Here is a 22,666-nt window from a genome sequence, read left to right as displayed (position 1 = left end):
TGGATAACTGGCTGTTCTTCAACTTAGAGATGGTTTGAGCCAATATGCAACCCAAGTCTTGTGGAACTTTTCGTTGAACTTTCTCATCTTTCAACGATGCTTTCGTGCACAGGCCTGTCAAACTTGGCTGAAGCTTGCCCAACAGAATTAGCTCAGATGGGGCTGATATTGACCATTTGGGGCCAGGCTAAGGCCTTTGTACCTCGAGCTGAGCTTCACCCTATCAACAAGCATAATTAGGATATAGAATAAAAAACAATTACAAGAATTTTCATGTTAAGAATATAAGAATTTTCTCATTAGGAGCTCCATATTAGAAATGAAAAGTCAGGTAAAATGTGATCTTCACGAATTGCTTTACAAAAAAAAAAAAAAAAAAAAAAAAATCACATTCTCCCGAAGTTCGATTAGATATATAAATCTAGAAATATTTCTTCTTTTTGTGATTGTAGAAGATCTTTTTATTTGAACCTTATAAGTTTGGACATTCTCCCCTTTATTTTTTGTTTTCAAAACAAAAACATTAATAAACAACTCAAAATACAAAATACTCAAAATTATTTTCACCTTTATACCACATTTTAACACCTTTCAAATAAAAAGCATTAACAACCGGAGAACTTGTCCCTCAGGTGGAGAATTCAAAATACCTAGATCTAGAATTGTTGTTGGCAAGTAATGATGGCCCCTGAACATTATGTGTATACCCCTTCACAACAAGATTGCATTGTTAAAAAGAATCACCGGCGATCATTTCCAATGTGTATATGAAGCCAAATTTCAAAGGATCAAAACTAGTGCTTCAACCAAACCCTTTTCGCCATAGACTCGTACCTTCAGGATTTTCAACACCCTTTCTGTGTCAAATCAGACAACATATACTCCATAAACTTATATATCCTATCAATTGTACTTTACTATCAATAGCTCTGTTTACTTCAAAGTTCAATATCGGTTTCTATAGCAACATTATCATACCATCTACAATAACCTTTCCAAAACAAAGAGTGAGAAGACTACAAACAAAACGAAAACCAAGTTCACAACGAAAATGTTTTCTATCTAGGCGTGATGCTTGAAATCTCTCCACTAACAAGGTTGCTCCCAGATGCATCTGACCACATAGAAGAATTCTTCAGTGTAGAGGATGATGGTGGTGGAGTCACTACTTTTTCAGCATCAATGACCATGGGGTCTGCTATTTTGATGTCGGACTCGGGCATCATAAGCCATATACGTTCAAGTTCTCGGACCACCTCTGCCATTGAAGGTCGTGCATCTGTCTCATCGTGGCAACACTTGAGGGCCAAAGTTGCGAATATCACCAAACATTCAGAAGGACAAGATCCTATTCCCTCATCAATAACCGAAAAGATCTTACCAGATTGATATGCGGCATTAACCTGAAATGGACGAAAACTAAAGCAAATTACAGGAGACTACTTTATTGGACAACATTCCAGCCAGTGTATCTAAATAATTAAAATAATACAAAATGATCTTAAATTTATAAAAGATAAATACTAAATGTATGCAAGGAGTTCCAACTTTAGCTTGATTTAATGGGGACACTTTTTTATTTACAAAGTATGCTTTTACTTGAATCTGATACATAAGAGGTCAATGAGTGGATTGCGTGGCTAGGTCTCACTCAAGAGTAGAGTTGAAGATTATAAAGAAAACATTAACTGTCTGCACCTATTTATTGAAAATTGAAATTATAACTGAAACTTGAGGGGATCTCTCTTGAATCTTGACTATTAACGCATAGTCTAAAATGACATATGGCAGGAGGGAGGGAGAGAGAGAGAGAGTAAAAGAATGAAAATCCTTTCCAGTATTTCCCCCCTCCCAAAGAAAAAGAAATTGAATCTAAACAGCTCTATAAAGTTTTACCTCTCTAACAATGTTTTTGCCACGTGTGATTGGCCGCATCCCAGTTAAGAGTTCTAGAAATACAACACCAAGACTATAAACATCACTTTTGTTTGTGAGTTTATGAGTTAAGAAGTACTCCGGATCTAGGTAACCCTGCAAAGTTAAGACAAAGAATGAGAGGGTAAAGAAATAGACATCAATAATCTCTCTTACGACATTTTATAAGTCTATTTCATCAAGTTTGTGTTTTATTTTTCTTATTTTTAAAATATAAAAAAATACAAATATAAACTGTAAATTGAAACTCGTGAAGTTTATAATTTTTTTAGGTAAATATCAATTATAAGAGTTTTACCGGTGTCCCCTTCACAATTGTGGATATATGAGCAGGCTCAATCCCTTCAATATTTGGAATTGGGGCAAGTCGCGAAAGTCCAAAATCGGCAACTTTTGCCGTAAACTTACAGTCCAATAATATGTTGCTGGCCTTGATATCTCGATGAAATATTGGAGGGTTAGCTTCCGTATGTAGGTAGAGGATGCCCTTAGCTGATCCCAAGGCAATTCTCAATCTCATAGCAAAACTAAGAGGTGCTTTACACTTGGCTGTATTATTGCATACGTGAACCACCAAAAAGCTCATTAGAACGTAATATAGAATTTGTAAAGAAAAATTATTACGTTTACCTCCTTCAAAAGAAAAAAGAAAAAAGACAGGAATAGAGAGAGGGGGAGGGATAGATGTTAGATTACCACTTATCCTAAAAGCTTAAGCTAATAGGAAGAGGTAAATTTAATCACTTAATCAATACTTTAACACTCCCCCTCACGTGTGGGCTCAAACTTCCTTTTGATAGGTGATGCCCAACACGTAGAATATTTAATTGAAACGGGAGGTAAATAACAGAGTCAAGGTTCAAACTCAGGACCTTTGACTCTGATACTATGATAGGAAAAGGTAAATTTAATCACTTAATCAATACTTTAACAATAGAGAGAGAGAGAGAGAGAGAGAGAAAAAACATTTATTGAGATCAATAAAAGGAAAACTTAAAGGATGAATATAAGTACTAGAAAGGTGATTCCGTAGAGTACAGGAAAAAAAAAAATGTAGTGAAATTAATAAATGGAAAACTTAAAAGACAAATATAAGGTGTACCGGAAAGGTGATTCCATAGAGTACCATTTGACATATACTCATAGACCAACATCTGCATGCACAACAATACTCACTTGAACCTTTTCCAAAGCAAAAATTCAAATAAATATTCAGCAACAAAGACCAAGAAAAACTACGCCTTATCTTGAAAGCCTAACAATATTGCAGGAGAAAGAATACTACTACTCAAGAAAAAGAGAAGGAAGAAATGTATTCTCCCGAGTTTATTGAAAGGAGATGTTTATGCAATTTTTTTTTTTTTAAATAAAACACTTAAGAAGAACTATATGCTTTTCTATTATTAACAAATAAACCTGCACCTCATATGTAACATCTCTAGATTGGGTATGATTTCTTCTATTGTTTGCAGTTATTCAAAAGTGGCTATATATGTGGTATTATATCTTTCATTTTTTTTCACTCGTACACCTTTCATAATCTCTGGTTTTTACTGTAGAAACTTCCGAAGTTGATAGGAATCGCGTCCTTGTGGATTCTTTTTTTTTTTTTTTTTTGGTTCTGAGCATGTTCTCATGGATTCAGCAACAAGATTGATAGATAATCCAATCTTCTATTTATTTTTTGTTCACATATATTCAGTTAGGATAAGAAAAAGCACCTGTTCACCACCTTCATCACAATATCCAATCAAAGACACAAGGTTTCTGTGATGTAACCTTGACAACAGTTCTATCTCTGTTAAGAACTCCTTTTCACCCTGCAAGGATCCCTCTTGTGCACGTTTTATGGCAACAACTATACCATCAGCCAGAATGCCTTTATAAACCTTTCCATATCCTCCTTGGCCAACCTCAGTGGAGCTGTTAAAATTTTCTGTAGCCATAGCCATTTCTCTAAAAGTGAAAGCCTTCACACCATCAATTTTCATGGAGGCCTTGGACGCTGCATATTGAATACAGGCTCAATGTTAATAATGAAAGCATAATGACAAACGCTTCAAATAAAGATACTGTGCCCTTTGGTTTTAAAATAATCAAAACAATTATGCATCTATCTTTCCATTAAGACTTCCAAATTTCTGATATTTCGAAAACAAGTCTAAATACAGGCATGATGACAATGTACACAATAAAATCTATAAGCATGTTACAGGCTGATATTGAAGCTGATTGACACGGATTCTTTAAAATATTTTTTTATGATTCAACAAGATACAAATTTTAACGATATTAAAGTAATTATTGATCAATTTCATGTTTAAGACTAAGGGAAATCCTTGACTTTCTATATATAAGAGTTCATATACCTCGGATCCGATTGGAAAAGTTTTCGAAAACTGTTTCCTGTTTTGTGTTTTAAAAAGTGTTTTCGGAAAAAATTAAAACCTAAAAGTATTATCTTTGGGGGCCACATCTAAAGAAGTATTGTCTATAGGGATCACATCTAAAAACTTGTTTGGATAATTATGTTTGAAAAGTGATTCTGAAAAGAAAGAAACCAAGAAAGGTTTAAACCCTATTTTGAAAACAATTTTACAAAACATAAAAGAAAAAAAAAAAAAAAAAAAAAAAAAAAAAAAAAAAAAAAAAAAAAAAAAAAGAGCTTGCTAGAGGCTGGGCCAACTACAAAAGGCAAAGCTTTGTAGACTCAACAAGTTGCTTATATAATGCCGACTACTAAGTGAAGACTTTCCTCTTCATTTAACGAAAAGAGTCATTTAGTAATATTATCAAAACGGTATTACTTGGTTTTTCAATTAAAAAAAGAGGCAATAATAGAGCACACAAGCGAAGCATCAATTTTATCAGAGTTTGGTGCTCTATTAGCAAAGGATGCAGCTAATGTAGTATTTGCTTTGGCAGCTCTATTAGTTAGTGGGACAACTGTAAGTCGAGGGTGACTTTCAAGCAATAAGTAGGTGCAATTGGAAAGTGATGCGCTCAAGCCTTTTATGGATAAATAGGTAGTAGAGAAATTCTTGTTTGCGGTGAGCAGTACGGCTAAGTTCCAAAAGTCACATATACATTTTTCTTCCAATACTTGGAAGGCGAGATGTAGGCCATTCTCAAAGCATACGTAAATGTATAGCATATTCTGAGATGTCATCACCATCAACTTCATCAATGTGGTGGTGTTGTTATGCGTGTTCGCAATTATAGTGGCCTTCAATTGTTTTTAATTGGTCGTTTTTGTGTTGTAGTGGTGGTCGGCCATGTCTATAGGTATGGCCAGTGGTTTCTGTGGTGGCTGTGAGTGTATTGTCGTTGACTGTGTTTTGATTTTTTGATTGCCAGTGGTGTGTTGTGTTGCTTGGTTTTGGTTAACAGTAATGTGAAAGGCGGGGAGCCGACCTTTTGTGGTTGCCAACAGTAAGCGTCTGTTGATGCTAGTTACAGTGGTTGCAGTGGTGGCCAAAAGTTGGCTATTGTTTTCGTCATTGTTATCCTAGTTTGTTGACGCCGTTGTAGTCGTCATTGGTGTCTGTATGTGTTTTTGAGGTGGGTGTTGCTGTCATATGCTGCCAATGGCAAATCTTTGTGTTTTGAAGAAGAAAATGGGTGTTTGGTTGTCAGTGCACAGTATCCCTATCCGCGATAAGGATATCTAAGTTTGGTTTAATCCCTTCTCCAGCATAACGTTATTTCAATTTTATTCTTGGGTTGAGTCCAGACCAACCCAGGTTTGAGTCAAGCCCAAGTTAAAAGCTTGGACCATCATAAGCAATTGGGCTCAAGCCCAACCCAATTTTTGGTCAAGCCAACTCGGGCTCTACCCATATTCTAATCAGATGAACCAAAATTCTAATAGGGTCGACCCGAATCCAAGTCGACCCAAAATAAGGTCTCAACCGCAACATTTCAGCCGTCGTCAGTGTTTTTTGACGACTCTCAACTAGTGTTGTCGTTTTCTAGCAAATCTCAGTCGGCATTGGTGTTTTACGGCAAATCTCAATCGGCGTTAGTGTTTTCCGGCAAGTTTCAACCAGTGTGTTTCAGCTGGATTTTGCTGTTTGCTAGTGAGATTTCGGTGGTTTCGGACAATCTTTTGGCTGGTTTGGAAGTTTCCATCCCTGTTTTGGCTGGTCGGTACTTCCATTCTGTTTTGACTGGTGCCGGCTGGTTCTACTCATTTTTTGTTGGTTTTAGTTGTTTTTTGGCCGATACAGGTTTATTTCGGCTGGTTCAGACGTTTTTCTGCCACTTTTGTTCTGCTTTCAGCCGTTTTAGCCTCATTTTTGGTAGGTCTAATGATATTTCAGCCGGTTTAGCTTGATTTTCGTCCAGTTTGGTGATATTTCGACCAGTTCATACTGTTTTTCAACTGGTTTGGTGATATTTCGACCGATTCAATTTGTTTTTGATCAATTTGGTGGTTTTATGGCCGATTTTGTGGCGTTTTCGATGGTTCTTCATTTTTTTCAACCAATTTGACGGTATTTCAGCCTACAAATAATATTTACAAAGTCTTTGCATAGAGAAGAGTTCATTTGTTACAAGCTAGACTCATATGATATATAAGCTCCACCTTGTGGGGGGGATGTTAGAAAGAAAGGGACAAGTTTCCCTATTATAGAAGGTGGTGAGGATTCCCTATGAGTTGTCCTATGGTGAGGTGTCCCCAATGAGTTTTCATATTATGAGGTGTCCATATTCTAGAATATTGTATTTGTAATTATATACATAAATGGATTGTGAGGGCCAAAAGTGCGATCCTGAGTCTCTCTCTTTTGTGAAATACACTCATCTTGACATCCACTATTAAAAAAATAAAAAATCAATCTGGAATAACTATCGAGATTCTTCGGACCATCTTTCCTAGTATCACCTCGATGTTCCTTTGCCCTTTTGTCCTCCCCGTTGATTCATGGGTAGAGCAACCATTTTATCCTTCCATTCCTCATTTTCTTTCACCAAAACTGCCCTCCTCACACTTATTGAATGAACTTTCTGGATGAAATATCTCTGGACTTGCCATACAAATTTTCCAATGCATCAACTACCCTGGAAGAAGCCTTAGTCAATGTATCATAAGGTGTTTCCTTTCCAATCTGCTTCATGGGCTAGGTTCCCCTAGCTCCTTCCAGTAGTTCTTCACCCTTCGTCCACTTCATGAGTGTCTTCCTCTGTTTCTAGAGTATCCAGACTGCAACTCCTTAACTGCAGACCTCGAGCCAGGACCTTTACGACACTTCCTTACTCCTTACAAAGAGTCCATAAGATCCTCTCCCCCACCCTTCTGGTGTCCACCCTTGCAGCGGGGGGGAGGGAGGGGGAAGAGGATCTTATGGACTCCTCATGAGGAGTAAGGAAGGAGTGGGTCTTCCCCCCTTTGCCAGACAAATCTGACAGTCACCATGGTGGCTCTAGTGTCTTCCGTGGCCGCCAAACAAATCTGATAACCACGTGGTGGTGCCACACAGATTCTGCAGCCACGCGGTGGCACCATGTAGTGGCTGCCAAACAGATTCGGCGGTCACAAGGTGGCGCCATGAAGATCCGATAGCCACAACCACGCAGTGGCCACCCAGACAAAACTGAACTCATGTTGTTACCTCTAACCTAAGTCCTCGCTCCTAGGCAAGAGCTCATAGACGAAATGATAGTCTATTTCAATGTACTTGGTCCGAGCATGAAAGACATGTTTGAAGTCCAAATAGTAAGCTCTCTGCTTTTCCAGGTGATTCTTTGATGAGGCCTCCTTATATCACAGCTTGGTGGGATCTTTACAGTACTTAACTATTACTCGCCCTAATATTACCTTTGCTGCCAATCCGGTCGGCCAATTGTTGTATTCTCCTATCACAACTCATATGGTAGTTGTTAAACGCATTCTTTGATATCTTAAAGGTACCCTTGGGTTTGGTCTCACTTTTTCTACTCAATCTTCGACTCGTATAATTGCATTTTTAGATGCTGCCTGGTCTGGAGACCTTGATGACCGCCAATCTACGACAGGTGGTTGCATTTTCCTCAGTTGCAATCTCATTTCTCGGCTCCCAAAGAAAGAACCACTGTCTCGCAGTCGAATCCCATTTGTTGGCATTGGTTACTACTGAAGTCACCTGGGTGCAATATCTTCTTAAAGTGTGGCTACTAGACATAAATCTGACATCGGTTTCTATTCTTTGATTTTTAAAACTAGATTCCAGACCAGTTTCTAAACATGCTTTCAAGAATTAAAAAAATTTAAAAAAAAAAACTAAAAAAAAAAACGAAAAATGAAGTGTTTTTTGTAGGGGCCACATCTGAAAAAAAAATTGTTTTGATAACTATTGTCTAAGAATTGTTGAAGTGTTTAAATAGCGAAAACTGAAAATTGAAAATTTTACCAAACAGGGCTTTAATTTTGTGGTACATATGAAAAATAACAACAAAGGACGACTTCTAAAAATAAGGTGAAACTGGGGCTACATTCAGAAGATCTTTATTATAGCATTTTGTTCTTCATATTGTGAGTGGAGGATATTAACTACCCTAATATATAATGAGGTGTAATCCAACTCCATTATTCAACTCTACTAATTTCAATTTCCTTTTATAACAGCTTTCAGTAAAACGGGAGGGGAAACATGTATCCTACATCTCTTTTGGTAATCCAATAAACAAACAACGGCCGGAAAACTTAAAAACTAGACATCCATATCAATAGGCACAGGCATACAATTCTGCTTACCAATTTTAGACAAAGAAAGAAAATAGTGGGTCAAGCTCTTGATTATTATAGGAAATAATATCAACCATTGAGATATCTTTTCTTACAGACCAATTACTAACAGTAAAACAGTAAAATCCATAGTGCCATCACGATTAGGACACTCAATTGGGCTGAGATAGCCCAAAGCCCAGAAGATATTTGGCCAAGCTTTCTTTGAGCTCTGGCTGGCTGAGCTTGTTGAGAGATTGCGGCTGCATTCAAGTTTAGGCTGAGTTCAGGCTGTGCACAACTCAGCCGAATTTAGTCTAGCCCTATAGTTCTAACATATAGGCATAGATTATCAGAATGTTTTATTTTAAGTGTCCATGTATGTATTGTCTGTCTATCGGTATGTATGTCTTTATGTGTATATATAAAGACACATATAGAAGTCAACCGCAATGTTAACATAGTGGCTAATTGGTTGTTCTTCAACTTAGAGATGGTTTGAGCCAATATGCAACCTTTTTCATTGAAGTGTCTCATCTCTTAATGATGTTTCCATTAACGGCCAGTCAAACTTGGCGGAAACTTGCCCAACAATTTTAGCTGAGATAGGGCTAAGCAAGTGACCATTTTGGGCCAGGCTGAGCCTTTCTACCTCGGGGTGGCTTGGACAAGCATCAGCCAACCTGATTGACAGGCCTAATCAAGATGTAGAATAGACACAACTATAGGCATAATAAAAATCATCAAATATCTACCTAAACATCCTAAAATCATAGACATAAGATACTCACACTGACGTCTTCTAGAAACTGCACGGTACTTCCTCATCTGCACTCGTAGTATCAGGAGAGAAACAATTGCAGACAATGTAACTGCACCTGCAATGGCCCCCAATACTATGCCAGCCAATGCGCCCGTGCTTAAAGCAAGCTTTGGAGGGGTGGGAATCCCTGTGACATTAGTGAGAACTATGAGCATAAGCAAAGTCATGACTATCTTAACTATGAGCATAAACAAAATCATGACTATCTTAAGAATATCCACCTCACATTTGAATACATGAAAGAAGGTAAAATATGACCAAAGCATAGTTCATCTATGCATGGGGGTCAAGCCATGAGTGACATTTGGTGTGAACTTAAGCTCCCTTCTTGGTCAATATATAACACGACTTAATTATCCAGTAAACTTAGAATCATGCTGAAATGAGCACTGCAGTCATTCACTTATGTGCTGGATCACATTAGTGCAACCATGTCTGCCATACCACTTAACATAGCTCTCAGTATGGTGAAAGCATTGAACTTCCTAAAAATCAGGTCTATCGGAAGCGGGGGGGTTACCTCCAGTTAGATGTGCCACTCACAAACACACACCACATGTTACTCAGAGTGAGAAGAATAGGAAAGCTTTATATGAACATAAACACAAAACACAAGTAAGCACCACCACAATAAAACTGAAAATGATGCCACATCCTAAGATTATCTTTCAAGTATAAAGGAATTGAAGGTACAGGTCAAATGAATTAGAGAAAAAGTTGAACATTCTTTAAATGGTAAATAAGCATTAATTCCAACCTCAACAAGGCTCACTCGCAAAATACATCAAATAAGGGTTCTGAGACAAACCATCATTAGAATCGTCCAGTAAAGTGAAGCTAAGGACTTCATAAGGTCCAATTATGTCAGGATCAATAATTTCCCATGATATGAACATGCTCCTAATTCGCCGAGCCTCGCTCCCGTTGAAGATATGAGAATTCTTGCTGTCAACATCATATGCAGGAAATATTTTCAGGTGCATTCTCAGTCGAGGTCCTTCTTCCCATGCCAAGGAATCAATGTACAGCTGATAACGAAATAAATGAAGAGTAGATGTCAAGAAGTTCTCAAAATCATCTTTGTAGGGAAGAAAATCTATGAATCCGGGACTTTTCAACCGATATCCAACACTCAGAGGGGCAGAACAGAAACAACGTTCAGGAGATGTAGGGGAATATTCATAAGGGGGTGGGCACTCTGGACAATTAAAAATGGTAGTGCTGTTATTTTCATCCTCATTTTCAGATCCACAAAACTGGTCTAGGTTGGTATTTGAGCATAAGGGATTCCCTTGAAGCCTGAAAGTAAACAATCAAACGGGTGAGATGATCGTTATATCAATTTGCTGTGACTCTAACACCTCATGATTAAACTAAAAGGAGCGCATCCATACTCTTTTACCAAGAAGTCATGTTAATTTGAAGATGCATTTCATCATACATGAAGTTCTATTATGAAACAAATTGGTAAGTATAAATTGGAAAGCAAGTATAGAAGCAAACCAGACAGTAACATTTGGAGGTACACTAGTGTTGCCTGTAATATTGGAAAGCTTATTATTCTGCAACTCCCTGTAATATCAAAGAGCCACAAAATCACTTAGAAAATCTGGTATGAGATCATTGCAAACTTATTAAGTCAACCCAGGAGGTTATAACTCCGACTTTCACAAAGAGCATGCTGCAATCTCAGAAAGAAAGAAATCAACTTATATTGTACCAGTACACGAACAAGATGCTTGGAAGTGTGAAAGCACCATGCACACTCACACTACCAGATAAAGACAGTTTAACAAAGGGAACAATGACATTTTCATTCAGGTCTTACACTTTAAGGCTTTCCATTCCCTTCAAATTCCTATTTTCCCAAATGGTAGATGGAACTGAACCACTCAATGCATTGTTCGCAATTGACCTGACATGGAGAATAATTTACCAAATAAAGCCATTTATTATATTAACAGTTTAATTTATTGGCCAATATTAAATAGTAACTTTAAAATCTAATGGTTGAGATAAGTGGAACTCAACTTGAGATAAACATGAGATGATTTACAATAACATTGAACCGTAGAAATAAACACAAAATGATGAAAGAGCAAGTGGGGGACTGCTCACAGTTTCTGAAGATGAGGAAGACCCGAAAAGTTGCCAGGAATCGCTCCAGTAAGATTGTTGTTGGATAAATAGCTGATCATATTGTTCAAATAAAAGATTTTCAAAGTCAAGGTAATTGTTGGCGTAAATTATATTTGAAAACTGAAAGACTTTTGTATTATCTGGAAATTAAATTTAAAAGAAAACGATAATAATGCATAGGACATGTCATTTAAAAGATGGAGAATCTTACATGGTTGTGATATTCTTAAAAAGCCAATTTGGAGGTATGGATCCATTTAGCTGATTTGAACTGAGATCTCTGGAATTTATATAAAGTAAAACATAATCTAAGTACAAGTAGGTAACTGAGATGTCTTCAACAATGTAAAAGAAAATTTTATTTATCCTGGTGCATTTATTTTTCTGATTTAAAAGCTTATACTTCATTATCATATAATGACATGACAAGGAAAACAAAACAAATCAACTTACAGATATAAAAGGTTTGGTATTTGGCTCAAATCAGGAATAGGTCCATGCAAGTTACAGTTCCTAAGGCTCCTGGAACAACACAACCAAAAAAAAAAAAAAAATACTATAAATCTTGATATGAACATGTGAACGTGCATACTTCTTGGTTGCCATCTTGCCAGAAAAGCTTCCAAGAACATGAAAGGTTTGTGATAGCCAATTAAGATAAGAGTAATGCTAGAAACCACATTTTTATCCCATAAATATCCTACAATGCTAACATGGCAATCCCAACCGGCTCTTGGATCAGTCCTTGTTAAAAAAAAATCAAAGGGTTGGTTAGGACTGCCACATCAGCATTGTGGAATATTTATGAAATAAACATGTGGTTTGTAGCATTATTTTTAAGATAATATAGCTTCTATACAACTCGCATAACAGCAAAGAATAAATCATAGAAAATCTTGACTTGTAGAAGTGGACATGATGTTTTAAAAAAGCAATGAAATGCCTCCATGCCACCATACTTGGCTAAATAGCCTCCACATCTAAGTTAATGAACATTCCCATTTCTATTCCTTTTTAATCGACGTTTTAGAGTAATTTATGTATTCTTACCAACAAAGTACCTTTCTGCCTTTCTTATGTTATTTTCAATTTGCTAGTATTTTCTACTTTGTTTTAGTTTTGCAGTTTCGGAGGAAAAGAAAAAGAAGAAAAAAAAATTAAAAAAAGAAAAAAAGAGAGCCTTCTCTATTATTTGGCCAAAAATAAAATAAATAAGACCTCTGCCTCACACATCAAGGCTGGCACCCTGCTCTTCCTTTACTTTTGAAATTCCTAGTTACAAACATAGGATAATAATATCCACTTACAACTTCAGCAATTTAGACATGTTGCTGTAAGAAGAGGGAATTGTAGTCCCATCAAAGTGATTGTTATCAAGTTGACTGCAAAACAAAGATACTGAACACATTAAGAAAGTTAACATAAGAGTACTTGAGTAAAATTTAGAAATCACAACCTAGTTCAAGTTGAGAAGCAAAGAAAAAAGACTACAGAGGTAACATCATTTATGTGATAACCATATATGTATTTAGGTTCTAGGAAAGAAGAACCCATACAGTATCCGTAAATTTGGTAGTTTGGAGAACTCCAGTGGAAGGTAACCTGATAAGTTGTTATTATCAACAAGGCTGCAGGTGCAGAATTGAATATGATCACTAATTCACAGATTGTACTGATGGATAACATTATGAAATATCAATATGACCAATCACCAACTTACAAGTGAACAAGTCTTGGTAATTTAGATAGTTCAGGCGGAACTTGCCCACTAATTGAATTGTTGTTCATGTGACTGCTCACAAGGGGAAAAGAAAAAAAAGAAAAAGATGAAAAAAAGGAGAAATACAAACATTAGTAATCTTAGAACTGATGTTAGAGAATGTAGCATCGGAAAAAACACTCACATATGCTTCACGTTGTTCAAGTTTGAAAATGATATAGGTATCGGTCCTGATATGCGATTCTCGTCAATTTGCATTCTGTTCAAGTTTGAGAGAGAACCAAGCTCTTCAGGTAAGGGGCCTGTTAATTGGTTTCCACACAAAAGCCTGAAAACACGGAATATCACATTAAAATACCAAGTATTCAGAACACTGCCAAACATTTAAAGTAAATTAGTTCAAACACAAGTACTATCTCTTGCATTATTTAGAAATCAAAACCTTGAAAATGCATGCAGTAGTAGAAAATTCGTACTTCATAACAGTATCTCATGCGATAACAATACTGAGTATCAAACCTATCCAGAAAAAAAAGGCTGTTCAACTTACAAGAGTTCCAACGACGTAATATTGCCTATCTCCTTTGGTATACTCCCACTTATCTTGTTCCACATAAAATCCCTTTAATGGAGTAGAAAGAAAAATATATCAGTAGGATGAGTAAACCAAATGCCAATGTGGGGAGGAGAGTAACAATGTTTCAAAAGATTGAGGAAAGTGGTATCCAAAAACTTCGATCCAGATAAAGATGGTGGCAGCACAAAAAGTAGCTTTCAGGTATGCTTTTCCTTACAATATTCTCATATACGATAAGCGGCCAAGCTCTGGTGATAAGCTTCCTGACAAATTCATTTCTAGTAGTAGCCTGCAGAAAAGAGGTCCATAGGAAAATTATTAAAGCACCTAATGCGAGTTCTTCTTCTTCATGGAAGCGCCCCACATGCGATTAATACCCAGTTTTTTTTTTTTTGTTTGATAAGTAATTAATACCCAGTTTTATTAAAGCTTGATAGTCTTATATGAGTTATATCTGAACTTTGGACTAGCATAAATCTTATATAATGCTACGCATGAGATGATGATTGAGTCTGTAGGCAATAAATTATATGATAAAGCATTCCAAATGAATTTTCTGGACAAAAGAAAAGATCATGAATATATATTTTCAAATTGATTTAAGACATGTTGCTGATCTTTTCCAGCAAAATTCAGAAACATGTGGCTGACGGTGACAGACCTTATCCTAATGAAATAATATAGCCACCACTGTCTTTAATCTTAAATGAATACAGAATAAAGGAAGTCTTTACCCTGGCACAACTAATATGAGTAGTATAGAAGTGGAATACTATACATATCATCATGCAAGGGTACAAAAAAACATAAAGAAAGAAAAATTATTATAAGTTAAAGGAAGTGTGCAACATGATTCATCCTGATTATGCTACCCAATAGAAATAAAAATCAAGGAAGGTTAAAATCATACAATCGGTCAACATGTAGATAACCATCATCTGAAAATGTAGCATTGTGGCAGACAACCCCTGTCCAATTTGATGTACATGGGTCTCCTCGATCCCAATTACTCAGATTCTTATTTGGATCTATCAAACTTGTCTTGATGGCCCGCAATGCTGTCACTGCAAATTAATACAAATGTAAACCATAATTTCATCAACATGAACATTTAAAAAGTTCATAAGCTTTACTGGTCCTTGTGTATCTCTAGTTCTAGTATCAGGTTTCCACATTAAAGGAAAGCAAAGTTACTTTAAAAATATACATCAACAATGTTAGCAGACCCAAGTTTGAGCTCAACTATATGCAACACTATTCACATCCCAATAGAGGGAAGTGAATATTTGAATTAACTACAAAATCACTTGTTATAGGATTCATGAATAAATAAAACAGGCCTCCATGTGCTGCGTGTGACCTCTAAAAAAGTATCCCCTTGAGAGTGGTTGCCAAAAGAAGCTTGTGAATCATCAACAAATAATTAAAAAGGGGGCAAACTGAATCAAAATCACCTTCTATAGGGTGGGTAATGGGATTCTGTGCTCCGATAAGTAGTGAAGACAACCAGCACAACCATGAAACAATAAATAATCCATACGTCCAAGCTCTTGACTGATGCATCCCAATTAAATAACGCAAAGAACATCAGAAGTCTCAAACTTTTCCGAGTACCCAACACTGGGTATTGTTGTAGTATCTGAGTACCCCAGCTGATAACAGGAAACAACTATCAGAACTTACGCAACTGAATTCCAAAGCAATTCAATTGATCTGAAGAAAAAGCAATACTAGCTTTAGCTTATAACAATTTGCAAATAAAATGAGTGATCAAGAATTCAAACCAAGTAGAGGAAAAAGCTCCAACTATGAGCAAACCATGGAGAAGAAAAACGAAGAAATCCTTAGTACTTAGTAGGGGAGCATTGAATAGTTGAAATAGTATTAGAATGATCGAAGCTTACACTAGGGTGGAATATAAACTTGGGTAACAAAGAAGAATTTAAAATTGACTACCCTGTGAGCGGTGTTGTCTTTCTGAGCATGACTCCGTCACGACCGCTCATGAATTTTGTGGCTGATGTAGATGAGAGCCATCTTTATCACCCCCGGTGGATAAAAATAATGAAATACATGATGAAACAAAGAATCGTCAGCAACTTTGGAGCCATTTTGAGATGAAAAAGAAATTCTCGTACTATTGTAGTATTGTGGCTTGTGGGCTTGGCCATGTTGATTTTCTGGGAGGGTGGTCGGCTGCACCGTAGAAAATGTCAACTGCATGGATTGGGGACTTTCAAAATGAAGACCGAAGCATTTGGATACCGAGTCTGAGATTCGCCATTGAATTGCCTTTCTTTCTTCTTTCGGTCATCCATCACAAATATCTAATTAGCGAAAATGGCGCACGATTTTGAGAAAAGATTTAATTTTTTTTTTTTTTTTTTTCTACCTGTCAAAGACTCAAAAGTCAGGAAACTTATTCGGTCGCTTCCTTTACTTCATTAAAGTGGGACCTGGGTACCTCTTTCTCTATTTTTTTTTTTTATATATAGATATCTTTCTCTATTTTTAACTTGTCCGTTTATATACAAAAAAAAAAATGTATGTTCATAAGCACGTGAAAAGAAAAACAAGGTCCTTTCGTCCTTAGTACGTTTCGGTGTGAAATATTTTTTAATGTTTGGTGGATGAGAAAATAAATGGTCATTGAAAATTATTTTCAATTTAATAGTAAAAGTATTTTTAATTTTTTTAGATTTAAACTCTTCATTCTTACACGTATTTTTATAAAAATTTGCCATCACCGGGCACTGAAGTTTATTGGTAACTCAACTCTACCGCCAAAGATCTTCGAATATCCGATTGCCGGAATCCGACCACGTCACCGGATTCCAACGGACCTGAATCTGACTTGTTGGTACAGTTTTCGGTATGGTGACGTGTCGCCTGGTGATTCGCTGCTGGGTTCTGATCTACTACCTCAATCCTGCAAAAAGAACAAACAGCTCGTCGGGGGTGCCGATTACGCCCACTCCGATGCCTAAGTCAGTTTAAATCAATTTTCTGCAGAGTGTTCTCAATCTTAATCTCAAGAGCTTAGAGAATCTGTGATCTCATACCTAGTGCGGCTGTCGTATTTATAGGCTGGACTTGCAGTCTTACCAGATTTGCAATCTTACCAGAATTCTTGACACCTAGTTGGATTAGGAGTTGGAGTCCTAGCTTAGTTGAACTTTAACCGTATCTTCAGGGAATTCGAATGGGATTGTAGAGTCCGAAGTTGATTGCGTTTGTACCTCTTTAAACTTGATTCTGTATCAATAACTATCTTATCCCATTAATTATGGAATTGTGGTTTATCCCTGATCTTTTGGGATTCTATCATCATCGCATTCTAAGACAACTGCGGCACACTTCAGCCAACCTCCGAGGTGATGATACCCGAGATATGTTCGCTCCGACTTGGAGATCTCGGGGTATCGCCGCACCATAACAGGGTTGTGTAAGGCCGAGATGTTGTCGCGCTGAATCGATATTACACCGAGGCGTTATTACCCCGAGGCGCTATTACCCCGAAGCGCTATTACCCCGAAGCGTTATTACTCCGAAACACAAATACCCGAGATATGTTTGCTCTGTTCAGACTAGGAGATCCCGGGATATACCGTAGCCTGGAATGTGAAGACCGAGACGTCGTTATACCTCCGAGATGTCTTTATATGTCCGAGACGTCTTTATATGTCCGAGACATCTTTATACCTAGACGATCTTTCTTTGCTGGGCGAAACAAATGTCCGAGACATAACTCCGAGATGTCTTTGAATCCACGTGTCTCTAGGGTTGATTTTATCCCTAACAGTTACCCCCCTAATTCTCTGATTTCATAAATAAATTGAAATAAGAGAATTACTTTCCGTCTGCCAACCTATACCTGCTACTGTGAAGGGCGCGTCTTTTCAACAGTTCAAACATTTAAATCTTACCGCTTCTTTTTCCAATGACGACGTCAGCTCTGTACCGCCGCTCTTTGTCATCATGAAATGGTATTGTCGAGGTAGCGCATTTAATTCTGGAATACGGAAGGCGTGCCTTTTCAACTTCGGGAATTTTGAAATGATGGCGCCTTTTGATATTTTAGACACGTAGGGGAGGGGGTATTTAAGGTTTTGAACACTTTAACTGTTCATTCTTTGACATTCACCTATTCTCTCTCTTGATCCTCCATTGTCGCCTTCTTCCTAAACTCTTTTCTTTCTCTGTATCCTCTACTTCTTCTTTTCTTCTTCCTTCTATGGCTCCTAAAAAAGCTGCTTCGGCTGTTCCTGCTACGTCTCGGGCTCGGACGAAAAGGTCCGACGGCTTCGTGGATCTCTCTCCCCTGGAGAGTAGGGTGGAAACCGCCCTTTTTGCGAAGCATGAGGGTGTCCTTCGTCTGAACTACGAGATTCCTCCAATAGTGAGGATGTTCTATCAAGCGCCTGGAGCTCGGATTATCAACGGCGGCGACGTTACCTTGTATGAGAGGATGTTTCTCGCTGGGCTACGATTACCGTTTCCGGAGATTGCTCGGGATTTTGTCCTTTTCCTGATGGTTGCACCCAGTCAGATTATGCCCAATGCCTGGAGGTATCTATTCGCTTCTTACATCCTTTGGAGGCTCGTGTTGAAGAAGGAGATGGATATCTTGCAATTCTTCAACATCTACAGACCGAGGCAAACTTCAGAGGGGATGATTGAACTCTGTGTTCGTCACCCACCTGTCTTCATCAAGCTCAAGAGTGGGCTAACGAACAACAAATTCTGGGAAATGCAGTTTTTCAGAGTTTCTGGGGAGTGGGAATGCCCTGAAGGCACTCTTCTGCCTGAAAACCGTAGGATGCCTCGGACCTGGCAATTGCTACGACCTGACCGAAGCGACCCCCCTTCACTCAGTGTATCCGACCTGGAGGATGTGCAAGGAGATAAGTGGGTGGTCTGCTGCTAGGGTCAAGGCTGACAAGTTTGAAAAAGTTGATTTTGATAACCTTGTCACCGAGGAGAATTTAAGGCAATTTCTCGGATACGTCATTCCGAGAGACAAACAGCTAATTACCAAGAGAGGGGCTATTAAGAAGAGGAATGACGCCCATCCCTCTCCAAGGCCTGTTACTAAGAAGAGGCCATTCAAAAGTTCCGAAGAAGTTTCCAAGGATGTCCCTTTGCGGAAGAAACAGAACATTCCTCTGGCTGCCTTGGGTGCAAAGAGAACTCCCCCCTCGATTCCGTCATCTGGAATGAACGTTGAAGAGGGATCTGCAAGTTTTCGGGGTTTCATTCCAGAAGTTTCTCCTTCACCAGAAGCTAGTGCTGCTCCTTCCTTTGTTTTAAGGGATGAGTCTGGCTCCGAGGCCTCATATCAAGGTGAACAGGGTGCAGAAACTTCTTTTGCGGAACCTCCTCTCGGAACTTCGACAGCGGATGCCCCGGAACCCGAGAGATCTGGAGAAGGAGATGAGACTGTTCCTGAGGCCCGAGACATACAAGTCACACGCAGAGTAAAACATCCGGCCAGGAAGCGGAAGTTCACAGCCCAGGACCGAATTGCTGAAAAGCTCTTGGAGGCCGAGCGGATGTGGGGCAAGGCGTTTATAAGACCTTCTGATGCCGAGGAAGTGCGTCAAGAGCCTATTGCTTCATGTGATGAATCTCTTGAAGAGAGGGATGAGGAAGCTAGCACCACCCGAGCTGAGCCTCTTGTTGAGGAGTTTGAAGCCGAAGCTACTCCTCGAACTCCTTCCTCGGAACGTCCAGAGACTCCACCACCTCCCGAGGAAAATCATGAGACAGGGCATACCACCCCCCAAGCTCCATGTTCTGCAGCTGTACAACTTGAAACTCGTAGCGGAGTACCTGAGGTTGAAAATATTGAAGAACCTAGAACTTCTCGGGAAGTGGTTGATCAAGAGATGCCGAGCTCTGCTTCTGAAGTTCAGGGTGTAAGTCAACCCGAAGTGACTCCCAATCTCGGAGTGCCTAAGGAGTCTCGGATCGACTCCGAGAACGTCATTCCTAAAGCAAGTGTGCTTCCCGAGTCTTCTACTAGGAGTGGGTCTCGTGTTGAGGCCAGCCCTTCTAGATTAAGATCTGATGGGTCTGAAGTGGCTCCAAGTACAGGGGTTGTACCTCTTGTGGGTCCTAGCTCCTCTTCTAGGGTCTCAGCTGGTTTCGAGGTTTTGGGCAGAGGCCTTCTGGGTCATCCAATGGAAGCTATAAAGAACCTGATTCCCGAGGGGTATCTGGGAAATGCAGGGGTGTCTTCTCCCGAGAAGATTGCTCAAGGCATTCTCATCTCTCATTATCAGGTAAGTTTCTGAAACCAGGCTTTTTCATTCTATCCGCATCTTGATTCTGACTTTGCTTACTTTTCTCTTTAGCTTCTTGTGAAGATGACCGCCCTCTGGCAGAAGTACGAAAATCGTCCGGCGCCCCCACCTGCTCCTGCTCCCGAAGTGCAAGCTCGCATATCGGGCTTGGAGAATGAAGTTGCGGCACTGAAGGCCCTCCTTCAATTTAAGGACGAAGAACTCACATCTCGGGACTCGACTATATCCGAGATGCGTTCTGCCAATGCTCGTTTGAAGAAAGAAATTCTGGAGGCCAATGAGCGGTACACACGTTTTGTTGCAAGCCTTTCTACCGAGCTGGATCGTGCAGATCAGTTGTCCCTTCACTTGTCAGCCGTGCAAAACGAATGCTCCGAAGCGTGCAAAAATGCTATGAATGCCAAAGCCGAAAAGGACAAACTGAAAGATGAGGTTGAAAAACTTGAGGCCGAGAGAAATAAAGCTGTTAAGGCGCAGGATCACTCGGAGAGTCTCTTAATTAGGCTCAGGGCTAGATATGATACAGATCGGGCAAAGCTCAAGTGTTATCTAAAGCAGTTGAGCTATGCACCACACCTTCGGGATCAGAGTTGGGCTCGGGGTTGCCATTGGGGTTTCGAAAATTTTTGAACCTTGATAACGAATCCCCAATATAAATTCGACCCCGAGACGGTTGGGCCGATGCTTGTTGGTTTTCCTGAAGAAGCCATCTTAGAGATGGAAGAGTTCGGTAAGGACTTCATGCCTGATGTTCCGAGTTGGGGTGATGACGCGCCAGATCCTCGAGAAGATCCCCTTGATGGTGCCGCAAGCTGAAAGCTTCTCGGGCTAATGCCTGAATTTTTCTTTTTCTTTCTTTTTTATCAACCTGTAATGGACTTCAAATATGAAATGAAATCTTTTGAATGAAACTTTCACCTTTTAAATCTCTTTTTTCTGATCATAGCATTTGGAGGAGCCTTTTACTTTGATATTCTTTTCTGCAATCTTTTCAAGTCATCTGAGGAATAGACTATCTTGAATGCTCTTTTCCTTTGGATCTTCTAACTTTGTCGTGGTATCCTTTCCATAACCCTTTCGGGTCGTTCGAGGAAAGGATTCGGACAGATTCTATCTTGGATGTTCTTGTCCTTCCGAAAACCTACAATCCTGCCGTCGTATCCTTTGTTGGACTAACCGAGAGGCTTTTCTTGCTCTCGGTGTTGGATAGACCAAGAGACTTTTCTTTTTCTGCTCTCGGTGTTGGACTAACCGAGAGACTTTTCCTGCTCTCGGTGTTGGACTAACCGAGAGACTTTTCCTGCTCTCGGTGTTGGATTAACCGAGAGGCTTTTCCTGCTCTCGGTGTTGGATAGACCGAGAGACTTTTCTTTTTCTGCTCTCGGTGTTGGACTAACCGAGAGGCTTTTCCTACTCTCGGTGTTAGACTAACCGAGAGACTTTTCCTGCTCTCGGTGTTGGATAGACCGAGAGACTTTTCTTTTTCTGCTCTCGGTGTTGGACTAACCGAGAGGCTTTTCCTGCTCTCGGTGTTGGATAGACCGAGAGACTTTTTCTTTTTCTGCTCTCGGTGTTGGACTAACCGAGAGGCTTTTCCTGCTCTCGGTGTTGGATAGACCGAGAGACTTTTCTTTTTCTGCTCTCGGTGTTGGACTAACCGAGAGACTTTTCCTGCTCTCGGTGTTGGACTAACCTAGAGACTTTTCTTTTTCTACTCTCGGTGTTGGATAGACCGAGAGACTTTTCTTTTTCTGCTCTCGGTGTTGGACTAACCGAGAGGCTTTTCCTGCTCTCGGTGTTGGATAGACCGAGAGACTTTTCTTTTTCTGCTCTCGGTGTTGGACTAACCGAGAGACTTTTCCTGCTCTCGGTGTTGGACTAACCGAGAGACTTTTCTTTTTCTACTCTCGGTGTTGGATAGACCGAGCGACTTTTCTTTTTCTGCTCTCGGTGTTGGACTAACCGAGAGGCTTTTCCTGCTCTCGGTGTTGGATAGACCAAGAGACTTTTCTTTTTCTGCTCTCGGTGTTGGACTAACCGAGAGACTTTTCCTGCTCTCGGTGTTGGATAGACCGAGAGACTTTTCTTTTTCTGCTCTCGGTGTTGGACTAACCGAGAGGCTTTTCTTTTAACCCCTAATCGAGGAATTTCTTTCTATTGCAACCTTTCCATGACCCTCTCGGGTTGTTCGAGGAAAGGATGCAAGTGAGTTCTTTTCTAAGTAAAGTATAATTCAGATTGATTCTCGGATTTCTGCAATTGTCAATATATACTAGAAGTAGAAATTCTTTATTGAATATGAAATTGTTTGAAAAAAGCTGGAAAAAGCAATAAATTACATAAAATATTTCTTCAGGTGCTCGGCATTCCATGATCTCGGAAGTATCTTCCCTGTCTCGGTCATTAAGCGATAAACTCCCTTTTGATGGCATCCTATTACCTTATAGGGACCTTCCCATCC

At 39.1% G+C, this 22,666-nt stretch overlaps 1 protein-coding gene across 3 annotated transcripts; it reads right to left on the bottom strand.

The window, feature by feature from the left end:
* Window positions 1-879: 879 nt before the first annotated feature.
* LOC133876978 (probable LRR receptor-like serine/threonine-protein kinase At1g06840) lies at window positions 880-16,218 on the bottom strand. Of its 3 annotated transcripts, none has more exons than XM_062315207.1 (21): window positions 15,805-16,218; window positions 15,355-15,552; window positions 14,811-14,964; window positions 14,118-14,189; window positions 13,874-13,945; window positions 13,508-13,651; window positions 13,324-13,395; window positions 13,160-13,231; window positions 12,911-12,985; window positions 12,057-12,125; window positions 11,815-11,883; window positions 11,583-11,654; window positions 11,293-11,379; window positions 10,968-11,036; window positions 10,273-10,763; window positions 9,433-9,591; window positions 3,657-3,940; window positions 3,038-3,089; window positions 2,234-2,484; window positions 1,897-2,031; window positions 880-1,403 (listed from the first exon to the last, which is right to left on the bottom strand). In XM_062315207.1, exons 2-21 carry the CDS (start codon window positions 15,461-15,463, stop codon window positions 1,059-1,061), a joined length of 2,853 nt encoding a protein of 950 aa, XP_062171191.1. In that variant the 5' UTR covers window positions 15,464-15,552; window positions 15,805-16,218; the 3' UTR covers window positions 880-1,058. The 3 variants fall into 3 exon arrangements, with proteins under 3 accessions (XP_062171191.1, XP_062171188.1, XP_062171189.1); XM_062315204.1 differs by having other exon boundaries at window positions 15,857-16,218; XM_062315205.1 differs by having other exon boundaries at window positions 15,685-15,826.
* Between the last annotated feature and the right edge of the window lie 6,448 nt (window positions 16,219-22,666).

Source organism: Alnus glutinosa, chromosome 9, assembly GCF_958979055.1.
Source record: "Alnus glutinosa chromosome 9, dhAlnGlut1.1, whole genome shotgun sequence".
NCBI classification, from domain to species: Eukaryota; Viridiplantae; Streptophyta; class Magnoliopsida; order Fagales; family Betulaceae; genus Alnus; species Alnus glutinosa.
The sequence above is the reverse complement of the archived record's forward strand: the minus strand, read 5'-3'. Positions and strand labels throughout refer to the sequence as shown.

Bases quoted from the DNA above. Each gene is read 5' to 3' on its own strand.
- LOC133876978 (XM_062315207.1), bottom strand. From the start codon at position 15,463: ATGCATCAGTCAAGAGCTTGGACGTATGGATTATTTATTGTTTCATGG. The intron at 11,037-11,292 runs GTAAGACCTGAA...TTGATATTACAG, and splicing joins GGAATGGAAAGCCTTAAAGT to GGAGTTGCAGAATAATAAGC. The intron at 3,090-3,656 runs GTGCTTTTTCTT...TTGTGCATGCAG, and splicing joins GTGATGAAGGTGGTGAACAG to ATGTTGGTCTATGAGTATAT.